The 13,090-nt window shown below is 37.8% G+C and overlaps 2 protein-coding genes across 2 annotated transcripts; both read left to right on the top strand.

The window, feature by feature from the left end:
* Positions 1–3,166: 3,166 nt before the first annotated feature.
* Positions 3,167–4,025, top strand: LOC145906410 (uncharacterized). Its single transcript, XM_082993826.1, has 2 exons — positions 3,167–3,250; positions 3,414–4,025. The coding sequence occupies exons 1-2, from the start codon at positions 3,167–3,169 to the stop codon at positions 4,023–4,025; spliced, it is 696 nt and encodes a 231-aa protein (XP_082849952.1).
* Positions 4,026–9,213: 5,188 nt separating this feature from the next.
* On the top strand, positions 9,214–10,159 carry LOC145906409 (uncharacterized). The gene is made up of 2 exons (XM_082993824.1): positions 9,214–10,026; positions 10,070–10,159. The coding sequence occupies exons 1-2, from the start codon at positions 9,214–9,216 to the stop codon at positions 10,157–10,159; spliced, it is 903 nt and encodes a 300-aa protein (XP_082849950.1).
* Positions 10,160–13,090: the final 2,931 nt, after the last annotated feature.

The raw sequence follows: 13,090 nt of genomic DNA, 5'->3' as shown, positions 1-13,090 counted from the left end.
GGAGGGAAGAAGGGAATGAGATTTAGGTGAAAGTTCACCGCAGAGAGGGACTATGTGGTTGGCGTCGAACACAGACATCTGATGCTAACTGTTTCTACTCGTGAGCGACATCCAGCGTCAATTATTTTACACTGATAGAAAATGTTTACTTTTAATCAGGGTGTCGATGTCTATGCCTTTTTCGCCATTCTGCGTATTCGACACGCGACGCCACTGTTCGACACAGGCGGCGTGAATAAATGTTAAGTTACCGGTATGCAGTACCTCGAACAGATCAACGCTATTGTTATCTACCAAAGTCCATAATTTGATTTACCTATTGACAAGTATTTGTCAATTTTTTGTCGTAGATGCTGGTAACAAAAGTGGTTCGAAGACGTTGGTGCCAGTATAAGTCGTTTAATTTCAAAACGCAAACAATTATTTGGGAAGAAACTACTATTTCGGTCTCTATCAAACCACAGCATTTAACTAAACGGTTACGTGGTGTTGAAAACTTTATGGCATCATCGTTTGGGATCCCCACCCAAAATAAATTTGTCTGTTTAGATTGCTAAATAAACGCAACCGCAATAAATTTTGGGACAAAATCCATGCAAAAACCTGCCAACACTTGCTTTAACGTTCAATGAATAAGCGCGTTAAACCCAAAACTAACCATTATTTCCAAACATGGAGCATTGTTACCGAACAAGTGGCATTTTTGCCAAACATGCTGCATTGTTACGAAACAATTACCATTTTTCTTGCAAACGGACCTTAAAAGAGACATAGCAGCCTGCAACATGCAAGGTTTTTAATTGTTTTGTCATTATTTCAACGTGTATTCTAAACTTAAGCAAGCACAAGAATCCTGTATTCGAAATAAGCCTGGCCGTTCTCATGCGTTAGTTACCAGATACAACATTTTTACTATTCGACACGCACGACAATTTTTCTCAAGATTTTCGACATACAGAAAAAAATCGACGCCCTTCTTTAAACGTTGAAAGTGCCAAGAGAAACGCGTCGAAAGAAGGCAATTAATCCGCTTCGGTGCCGTAAATAGAGCGCTAACCTCCACCAGAAGGGGACAACAATGCGATCAAAGTGCGTGCGTTGAATAGAGTCGGGTGACAATGGTGGTTGCGACGTTTGGACCGGTTAGGGACAGGTCGACGTAGGCAGGCTTTAAACGGTCAACGGACACCGCCTGTTGACCACCGCCAAGGTTCAGTGTAAACGTTTTCTTCGTTTCGTTTTCCACACGCTTAATTTTTCTGCATTTTCACTTTAACTCACATGTTTTTCTTTGTTTATTTTCGCATCTTTTATTTGTGATTATTTCATTTATTTCTCTTGATTTTATACACCCGAGCCTTCATGCTTGCGTGGCAAACGCAATGATTGGTTAACGTGATGGCGTCGGAATGAATAATGGACAAGCCAGGGCAGTTCTCTGTTTGTGGCGCGTGGAAAACACTGTTTTCATTGTGGTGGCTCGCGAGAAGTAATTGTTGTCGAACACTATGTGCAGTGGAATGTCCTTTTTGTTATAGGACAACCTTTGTTTTGTCCGTACTTTCACCGTTTCACTCTTTTATGCCTGTGACTCCAGGTCTTGGCGATAGGCCGTCAGTGCAGAGTAGCCTGGAAGTTAACCAAGATAGGGACACGCTAATCGGTAACACTCATCACATCTAAGACGTCAGTGTGGAGTAACCTGGGCGTTAGCAGGGTTAGGGACACGCTAATCGGTTACACTCATCACATCTAAGACGTCAGTGTGGAGTAACCTGGGCGTTAGCAGGGTTAGGGACACGCTAATTGCGGTTGACATTGGTGTCAGCTGGAACCTCCCAACAGCCGACCTCAAAGCGGGCAAAAGTCAACGCCGGGAAGGTTCGGTGTTGAACCAACAAAATAGCCAGACACAGCCATAGAAAATGGCGGTCAAGTGACGTTGATGACGAATCGTATAGACAAATGCCAAGAAAGAAGTTCTCTGTCAAATGCATTGTATTTCATTTCTGGTGGTAGAGAGGATTTCCGAAAAATTGTAACGGTCGCCAGAAACCATCAATGAATTGCTGCAGCACTGTTCCAACCGATGTTTGTGACGCGTCAGTAGTGAGAGCAGATAGTGCTTGGGGCAGTGGGTGATGTAAAAGCGTTGCGCGCAGTGTTTGAAATGCCGAAGTCAGACGATTGTTCCAGACGAGCTGTATCGTTTTTCCCGAAAAAGCTTCATGCAAGTTTGGTATCAACCTGTGATGGAAATCTAGGGAATTCCTGAAGCCCTTTGTGGAGACGAACTGGATTGATTTCACTTAAGCATCTCTATTTACAGCAGACCCGCACCCAGTTTATTGACTATGGAACCGAGAAAATTAATTTAGTCGACACCAAACTGACATTTGGTTACGTTGATGACTAAGACCATGATCTAACAATCGTGTTTAAAAGGCTTTTAAAATGGGTATAGTGATCAGCAGGTGTTTTTCTTGCTACTAAGATGTCACAATCAAAAGAGTGTCAAACTGTGTTCTTAAACGTTGAAATGTTTGGGCGACAATTTTAACCCAAATGGCATGCGAAGGGAATAACCGAAAGGTGTAATTACCGCCGTTTTGGGATCATCCGCATGGCAGCTGAAACTTGGTGGTAGCCACGCGCAAGGTCGATTGTGGAAATAATGGTAGATTCTGCCAAACTTGCTGAAAAGTCTTGAATGTGAGGAATTGAATGACGATCTGGCTGAGAAGAAGCATTTAATCGCCTGTAATCTCCACACGGTGTCAACCGCCTGTAGACTTTGGAACCATGTGTAGCGGCAAAGCACAGGGTCTGGACGAGCGTCGGGTAATCCCCATATTTGATTTCTGCCCCCGTGTCCACAACAAAAAGACATGTGTCCAATGGAAATAATAGACCAAAGAAATGCAAGTCCCCCTCCGCAATAATTTACCTGCCGACTGTTAAGCTTGTTTTCCAGTAACCGTTGCTGGGTCTTGTGACTTATATAGGGACATAATATTGCTCCTTGATTCTATTCTACAAAGTTAAAACGTAAGGACTTGTTCAGCCTCTTGAGGGCATTAGCAACCCTGGGAGTTATTTTAGGCAATTATTTAGCAAACAACTTTATTGCACCAAAGTAATCTTGTTTCCAAGGCCCTCTACAATAATGTACCTGCCGACTGTTCCATTTGTTTCCAATAAAATTTTTGTCGCAAATAATGTCCAACAGGGAGAGATCAAACGCCCCCAGGTTCGGGCCAAAAATTCACTCGTCTGGCGACCAATTTTGATCAGAATGTGTATATGTGGTATTGATCTTTTACAAAACCATAAATGAATGCGCCCTTAATGGATTCATATTTCGTCCAATATAGCCGGAAGTATTAGTTGTCCTTTTGTTCAATTTTCTTCAGCACCCGGCTCAAAGTAGCTATCTGATTCAAAACGCCCAAAACCCAACTGAGACTTTTGTGACAGTTACAAAATTACCAAGAGATGAAATATTAAAAATATTTCAAGAAATAAAATATGACTTGAAAAACGTCATTGGCGTGGCAGAAATGAAAGGCACCAAAGTGGATGTAACATGCACATCGAGAGAAAATGTGGTAAAGCTCTATGAAGCATTACAAGGAACAAAAAACATTAAAACGGTACGCCTTTATGAATCTGACCTAATCAATGTGGCTGTTGGTTGGGTGCCCATCCCTTTTCCAAATGAACTAATTGCTGAAGGTCTCAAGGGCAGTTATGGGGAAGTAAAAAAGGTGCTCCACAGAAAGGACAAAAATGATTTACTTACTGGAATAAGGATTGTGACAATGAAAAAAGAAGACTTGGAAAAAAACCCATTGCCAAGTTATACAAATGTGGATGGATTTGAGTTCTATGTCAAGTATAATGGACAAGAATCAACATGCAAATATTGTGGCAAAATTGGCCACAAACAAAAGGACTGTGAGGTGAGAAAAGAAGACTATCCTGAAATACAATTCGACAAACCCACAAAAGAAACTCAACTATAACAGAGTCCACGAAAAGCAAATCACCCTAAAGGCCAGACAGAACAAGGAACTGACCGCTCCGATAACCAGCAACAAAACGAAATGATTACACGCCCAGAAGCTGACTTGCCCCAAAAATCAACGCCAAAAAGACCAAGTGATAGCACAAGCCCACAGAATGCTGGAAGGAACAAACTTCCTAAAAGTGTTTCGGACGCGGATTTTATAGTCATATGCTCGAATTGCGAAAAAGAAGGAGGACTACATGCAGAAACAACACAATACTGGTGCTTACATTGCAAGCATCAATACACCGTGGTGTATCCATGTTGTTCTGGAAATACAGAACTGTTTTTTGTGGAAGAGAAAACGAAGAAAACCACATGTTCAGAATGCAGTTTACTGTTGAGGTTGATGCCTTGCTGCAACAAATTCCAGCCTGAGTTCAAACTAGCGAATGGATTACTATAATGTCACCAATGCACTGTGGTTGTGATAAAAAGTTTTTGAAAACACTGACCCGCAGCTTACCTTTTAGATGTAACTGTGGGTACGAATTTAAATATGATTTAAATATAGGCCAGGATATTACTTGTTAAAGTAAAAGTAGGTGCACCTTAATTCTGCAATCATGTTGAAAGCCATAACATACAAAGTTGCTGATGTGAAAAATAACCGGAAAAGAAGAAGTGTATTTTATTTGTTGCGCCAGAAAAAGTTTGATATAATTTTGATACAAGAAACACATTCATCCCCGGGAACCTTAAAAAAATGGGAATTAGAATGAGGCAGTAAAATTGTGGCTTCACACGGCACTACAACCAGTAGAGGCGTCGCTATTTGGTTTTCAAAAAAACTGTCGTATAAGCAACATAAAGAAATTGTAGACAAAAACGGCCGCTTTATTTATCTAGACATCAGTATAAATAATATTCGACTTACTATTGGCAACTTTTATGGCCCGAACATAGACGACCCAAACTTTTTCGGAAAAGTTTTTCAAACTCTTAGCAATGAGTTTGAAAATGACAACATTACAATTGGGGGAGATTTTAACTGCGTCTTTGACAATAACTTAGATAAAGGAGGAAGTTTAACGCCACACAATAATAAGCGTGCTAGTAAAAAATTAATAGAAATAATGCAGGACATTGGATTGTATGACGTCTTTAGAGTTAAAAACCCAAATTCCAAAACCTTCACACGTATCCAAAAAAATCCTTTTTGTGCAACTAGACTTGATTTTATTTTAGTGACCGACAATATTCTGGGAAAATGTGGGAGCACGGAAGTGATCCCAAGCGTCCGCTCCGATCACAGCATAGTTAAACTGGAATTAAATTTAGATGAAGTAAAGCGGGGTCAAGGATACTGGAAATTTAATACTTCCCTCATCGAAGACAAAAATTATTGTATCAAAGTTAAAACATGGGCGGGAGAGTTTCTACGTTTTAATGACAATGGGACAGTATCACCACAAACACTTTGGGAATCCCTAAAATGTAATCTGCGAGGACATACGATTAAATTCTCCAGCGTAAATGTAAACAAACCAGTGCAAAACAAAAAGAAATTGAGACAAGACTCGAAAGTTTAAATATAGCACCTCAGCCACACGATAAAGTGACGACCATATTAAGGCAAGAACTGAGGGATAAGTATGATTGTCTTATTGAAGACAAAACTAAAAGTGCTATTGTTAGAAGTAGAGTGCGTTGGGCTGAATACGGGGGAAAAATAATTCATATTTTTTAAATCTTGAAAAAAGACGAATGGAGAAGAAGTCAATAGCTAGATTAATGCATAAAGATGACATACAAACCGATCAAACTGCGATTGTACAACAACTCGCAAAATATTTTGAAAATCTTTATAAAAAAAGAAGCTAATCCAGCGCAAACCAAGAAAAATGTGAAACACTATCTGGACACAATTCACACGCCAGTGTTAAGCGGTGTTGATCGCGAGTCATGTGATTGTGAGGTTACTCCCGCAGAATGCCTGAGGGCTTTAAAATTAATGAAAAACAACAAGTCGCCTGGACTAGATGGGTTTCCCGCTGAGTTTTACAAAAAGTTTTGGGAATGTTTGAACGGCAAAATGGTTGAGGGATTTGCCTAAGCCTGGAAAAAACCCATTGTACCCGGAGAGTTATAGACCTATAACCTTATTAAATGCTGATTGCAGCAAAAACTATCAATATGCGAATGAAAGGGATTCTCCCCTCAGTAATTTCGAAAGAGCAAGTTGGTTTTGTAAAAAACAGATATATTGGAGACAATATTAGGCTTCTGTTTAATGTCATGGATTATGTTAAGCAAGCGGGAGAGTCTGCGACTTTACTCTTTTTAGATATTTACAAAGCTTTTGATTCCCTCAGCTGGAACTTTATAAAAATAGCCTTAAAAAGTTTGGGTTTGGACACATTTTGATTAAGTGGGTAGAAACGTTTTACGCTGAAGCAAAATGTTTGGTCAATAATCACATGTCCCACGCTTTTTATGTGCAGAGAGGAGTGAGGCAGGGTGACCCGCTATCACCAACTTTATTTGTAATATGTATCGAAGTTTTTGTCTTTTAACAAATAATAAAATGGTAAAGGGCATAAACATAGGTCAACAGGAAATTAAGGTTGCGCTATTTGCAGATGATAATCTTTCTCGATGGAAAGGAAAGTAGTTTCAAAGAAGCTTTTAACGAACTTAACCGCTTTGGTAATTATTCAGGGTGTTATGTGAACATGGCAAAATCCAATGCAATGTACTTCGGAAAATAAATAATGTCCAAACCAAAATACTTTATAACGGAAGGACTTATGTGGCCTGACAACCACATCAAGTACCTGAGAGTTAAAATCCCAGTAAATTGGTACAATCCTGACATTTTCGATATAAATTTTGGATCGGCTCTAAAAAAAAGTTTCAATTGCGACGAAACCCTGGCTGGCAAAATCCCTTTAATTTTTAGGGAGAGTTACAATATTAAAAGCATTAATAATATCAAAGCTGAGTATAAAGAGACTGGCCCAAATTGCTATTAACACTGTCATGTGTGGGCCAGTCTCTTTATACTCAGAATTATGAGAATACCAAAACTATTGTACAAAATCAGTGTCATTCCGGTTAACATTCCCATAAGCTTTATAAAAACCATTAAAAAAAAACTGTTTACAGTTATTTGGGGTTCAAACTTGGAGAGAGTAAGTAGAAATGTTTTGTGCGCAAAGATTGAAGAAGGGGGAACAGATATAAATAATAAAATATTATGGCACAATAGAGAAATAATGATCAAAGGAAAATCATGTGCTTTCGAGGAATTTATACGAAATGGTATATTAGAATACCACCAAATCATCGACGAATCCCTGCAATACTGCCACTTTAAAGACCTACAGGGTAGAGGGCTTGAAGATTCGAACAAAAATTATACACATTACCTCAAGCTAAAAAAAGCCATACCAACAAAATGGGAAACAAGTTACGACATAGAAATAAATAGATCCATTTTAACCCGCCTTAGAGACTATGTCAGTGAAACGTTTCATTCCACAAAAACGAGTTTACGAATATTATGCGTTCAAAATAAGAAAACCCCCAAGAAAGCAGCAAAATAAATGGGCAACCTACACCCAATCGACCCTAACGGAATCCCAATGGCAGTCGCTATACATAAATAATTTTAAAAGCACCTTGCAAACGAAAATAATATCCTTTCAAATTAAATTAAATTTAAGGGCACTGGTAATGCACGACGTTTTATTTGGCTTCGGACTGGTTGACACGGGTGAATGTGTTTTTTGTGGACTTGAAACGGAAACAATTTATCATATATTTTGTATGTGTGTCAACGTTGCAAACTATTGGAAAAATGTTAGTGCATGGCTAGATGCCAAATTAACGGACAAAATTGTTTTCACCAATCAAGATTTTTGGTATAGAAAATGGAAATACGAACCGGGAAAAACTAATCAATTTAGTTTTGCTAGTAGCAAGATTTTGTATTTATCAATGTAAAATGGCCAAATTGCAACCCTGTTTTACTATGTTCCGTCAACAAGTACAGCAAGTTAGAGCAGCAGAAAAAAAAATGCATCAAGAACTAATAAAGAGAATGAACTGAAATGGAATACTTTGTAATTTTAATAATGATTTGTGGATTAGCGGAAGTTTCTTGAGATCGTGTTTTGTTTCTCTTTTTCTTTGACGTTGTTGTAATTTTTTCAGGTGTAAAACAAAAAAAAAGGTACAAAAAAAAAAAAAAATTCTATTATAAATATTTTTCCGGTGAATAAAATAAATCTGAACACAATCGCGTAAAATTTATTTTTTTAAAAAAAAATAGAACTTTAATAATTGATACGAACTTTTAAACAAAAAATAAACAAAATTTTAATTTAATAATTGAAAAAAGGGCGACATTTTTACTTCCTTACGTTTTTCCACACAAGAAATATGACGAGAAAAATAAAAACAGAAATAATTATTTTTATTTCGAGCCTCAAACTTTCTTTTTCTACTTTTATTTCTGTTCAAAATGATAGAAATATTTCCACAAACAAAATAGATTTTATTGAATGTTTCCGTCAATAAAAATCAACAATCACAGGAAATTAATCAAAATTCCTTACAATGGTTTTAAAAACTTACTTTTATGTTTAACTATGTATAATTAATTAGTTTGTCAGAGTCAATAAATTTAATTTTTGAAGTTTTCAGTAAATCCAGACACAAATTTACCTGAACAAGTTCGTCCATCAGGATTTAAACTTCTGCCTGGTTCACAAACACAAACAATCGAATCTTCTTTAATTAAACAATAGTCATCACATCCACCATTGTTCTGTAACAAACACAAACAATCGAATCTTCTTTAATTAAACAATAGTCATCACATCCACCATTGTTCTGTAACAAACACAAACAATCGAGTCTTCTTTAATTAAACAATAGTCATTGTTAAACTATTATGTCCAAGTGGTGCCCCTCCCCTTTAAGAAATAACACATAATGTCATGCACCAGTGATTTTGCTTTTTTCCCAGTGTGCTTGTCTTGACCTGGTGCTTTTGACCTTGTGGTCAGTTGCTACTGTTGGTGGAGCTGTTAAGAGCTGTGGTGTTTTGTTTGAAATACATTTAACTAACTTTACATGGTAGCAGAGGATGGTTCTTCTATTTTAATTACAATTCAACAAAGTTATAAAGTTAGTTGATGGCGTCTTCAAAGCGATCTCCCCCAAAGTATGGGGAAGGTGACTGTTACACTGAATGGAGAAAAAAAGTTTCTATGTGGCAGTTGGTTTCTGATGTGAAGAAGTCTGATCAAGCAATTATTATCAACCTAAATGCCCTTGAGGGGCAAGCCATTTCAAGTTTATCTGTGGAAGAACTTTATAGTGATGGTGGTATGGACATTCTTCTTGCTAAATTGGATCAGGCTTTCAAAGCAGAAAGAGTTGATGAAGCGTACACTGCTTATGTTAAATTCAATAACTTTTTAAGGTCGTCTTTGTCTGTCAATGATTACATTCTTGAATTTAATCATGACATGAAACTGTCTGATGCAATTTTAGCCTTCAAGTTAATGGATGGTGCCAACCTTGCTCAAAGTGAGCGACAACTGGCACGTACCTTAGGTGCTGATTTAAAATTTGAAACTATGAAATCATCTTTGAAAAGAGTATTCGGAAGTTGCGACGGTGTAACAACAACAGAAGTAAAGGAAGAAATTTTTACAAATCAATCAAGATCAAGATGGGGACCTCGGCAAGGATCTTCATCAGAGAGCAAAGATATTGTAAAACTTTATCCTAAGAACAAGTTTGGAAAAACAAGCAAATGTGCGATCTGCGATTCCAAAATGCACTGGGCTGCCAAGTGCCCTCACAGAGAGCAGAGAATAATGACTGTTGAGTCGTCACCAGAAAAGGTGGAGATTGTTCTCCAGTCTAATTGTGAAAAAAATGAAATTCTTACTGATGAAGCTTATGGACATGCAGTCGTGGACACAGCCTGCACAAAAACGGTATGTGGCGAAAAGTGGTTTAACACATATGTTCAATCCTTAGATAAAACTTCAAAAGCCTGTGTTAAAGTTTACCATAGTAAGACTGCTTTTGTCTTTGGTGATGGAAGAAAGGTTTTTTCTCACCATGTAGCATGCTTACCTGCCAACATCTCGGGGGTTAAATGCAGCATTAAAGCTGAAATTGTTTCTGAAAATATTCCACTTCTTTTGAGTAAGACATCATTAAAATCAGCAGCTACAAATATTGATTTGAAAAATGATAAAGTCAACATGTTCGGACGCGATGTTGCTGTCAAATTGTCATCAAGTGGACATTATTGTGTAGAAATTAATCCTTGTCGATTTACAGGAAACAGTTAGTCTGCCCTATTAACAGCTGCTGAAGGTTTAAAGAAAGTTTTTATTAAATTACACAAACAATTTGGACATGCTTCTGTTGAAAATTTAAAGAGACTTTTGGAAAGAGCTGGAATATCATTTTCTCATCATAAAGACTTAATTAGAAATGTTGTTGAAAACTGTAATGTGTGTAAGCTACACAAAAAGGCACCAGCTACACCTATTGTATGTTTACCATTTGGTGAACGATTTAATGATTGCGTTGCAATGGATTTACATCAATTAGAGTCCAATGTTTGGTATTTCCATATGATTGATATGTTCAGTCGTTACAGAAATGCTTGTGTAATAACTTCAAAAGTGTCTAGTGTAATTGTTAGAAGTTTTTTGAAAAATTGGATAAGTCTTTTTGGGGCACCATGTAAAGTGTTATCTGACAATGGTCGTGAGTTTGATAACGTTGAGTTTCGTGATATGTGTGACAACTTTAACATTTCTGTGATCACCACGCCTGCATATTCTCCGTGGAGCAATGGTCTTTGTGAAAGACACAACTTAATTTTGAATGAAATCATTCATAAAGTGAAGTTCGATACAAAGTGTGATTGGCTTACTGCAGTAGCCTGGGCTGTGAGTGCAAAGAATGCACTGATTAACAATAATGGATTTAGCACATCACAGCTTGTCCTTGGTCAAAATTTTTCATGCCATCAGTTCTTCTAGACAAAAATCCATGTAAGCAAACTGAAAGTCATGACGTGGGAATGCATTTGAGTGCATTGCATGCAGCTAGAAGGGCTTTCACTGCAGCAGAGACCTCAGAAAAAATAAGACGAGCCCTTCGCAGACAGACAAGAAACACTAGAGCCCACTATAACATAAATGAACTTGTCTTCTACAAAAGAGATGGCTCCAGATTATGGAATGGACCGGCAAAAGTTTTAGGACAAGATGGTCCTATTGTGTTTTTAAGACATGGTGGTCAGTTTGTACGTGTACATGTGTGTAGAGTCCAGTCTGTCAATGAAGACAATTGCTCTGTGGAGGAATCACCTTCTGGTCCTGTTGTTTCGGATGCTAGTGTTGGACAAAAACAAAATGTCACTGAATGTAGTGATTCTTGTTCAGAATCTGAGGAAGAAATGGCTTATCATACAGATCGAATAGATAATACTTCTTCATCGTCTTGTTCTGTGCCGGTTGAAACCGAAGAGACTGCAGTGTCAATCGATGATGATATTGTGTTTGATCCTGCAAAGCTTAACAAAAATCAAGTTGTTTCTTTTCAAAGCAAGGGTATCCAACGCACTGCAACAATTTTAAGTCGTGCTGGCAAAGCTAAAGGAAAATACAAAAATTGTTACAATGTTGTATATGATTCACCAGAATTGCAAGGGGTTAAAACATGGATTGATTTTAGTAGGGCAGAAAATTTAACTGTTGTAGATGGTTCGCCTGAGCAGGAAGAAGACAAACAAAGTGAAGTTGTTTTTCACATGCAAGATGTTTCTTTCAGTGAAGCCAAGCAGGCTGAGTTGAATTCCTGGAGGGAAAATAATGTGTATACAGAAGTGCCTGTACCAGATTTTAAATGTAAAATTGTTTCCATACGTTGGGTTTGTACTCTGACAGATGTTGATGGTGTTTTAAAACCCAAAGCACGACTAGTTGCGAGAGGGTTTGAAGAATGTACACAACACCTAGAAAAAGATTCGCCTACCTGTTACAAAGATTCTCTTCGGACAATTTTTTGTATTGTTCAGCAGAAGGGATGGACTCTACGTAGCATTGATATAAAGACTGCATTTCTTCAAGGTGAAACAATGGAAAGGAATATTTACATTCGTCCACCAGTGGAAGCAAATTGCAAACAAAAAGTGTTGTGGAAGTTGAACAAGTGTGTTTATGGTCTAGTGGATGCATCAAGAAAATGGTATGATAGAGTGAGGAAATTCATGCTTGGCAAGAATGGAAAGCCTTCTCAAATTGATCCTACTGTGTTTTATTGGCACAATGCATCGCAGCTTGATGGTGTTATTGCTATTTATGTTGATGATTTTCTCCAAGCTGGGACAGAGAACTTTGAGCAAACTATTGTACAAGCTATGCAACAAGATTTCCTGATTGGCAAGGAAAATGAAAAAGTCTTTAGGTACATTGGGCTGGAAATAACTCAAAACCCCAATTCAATTGTAACAAGTCAAAATCAGTACATTGCTAACTTAAAAACCATTCCTGTTGTTAGTCAAAAATTACAATGTAGAGAGCAGGATCTTTGTGCCTCTGAAAAGGATGAACTACGTTCGAAAATTGGTCAGCTGCTTTGGATAAGTAGCCAAACACGTCCTGATGTCAGTTTTGATACCTGCATGTTGGCAACAGGGTTTAAAGATGCTAAAGTAAAGGATCTGATTTGTTGCAACAAAGTTATGGGATTTTCACAAATGAAAAAACTTGATCTCCGTTACATGTACTTAGGAAGCAGCAAGAACTTAAAGATTGTAGTTTTGGTCGATGCTGCATTTGCTAATTTGCCAGTTGGAGGAAGTCAAGGAGCACATTTAATATTTTTAGTCGGAGATAGTAACCGCTGTAATTTGATGAGTTGGCAATCCAAGAGAATCTGAAGAGTGGTTCGAAGCACATTGGCTGCCGAAACTCTAGCCATGTCTGAAGCTGTAGATGCTGCAATTTGCCTGCAGTCATTTTTTAGTGAAATTCT

This window comes from Ascidia mentula, chromosome 6 (assembly GCF_947561715.1).
Source record: "Ascidia mentula chromosome 6, kaAscMent1.1, whole genome shotgun sequence".
NCBI classification, from domain to species: Eukaryota; Metazoa; Chordata; class Ascidiacea; order Phlebobranchia; family Ascidiidae; genus Ascidia; species Ascidia mentula.
Note: the sequence above shows the minus strand (reverse complement) of the source record. Positions and strands in the feature narration are given on the sequence as shown.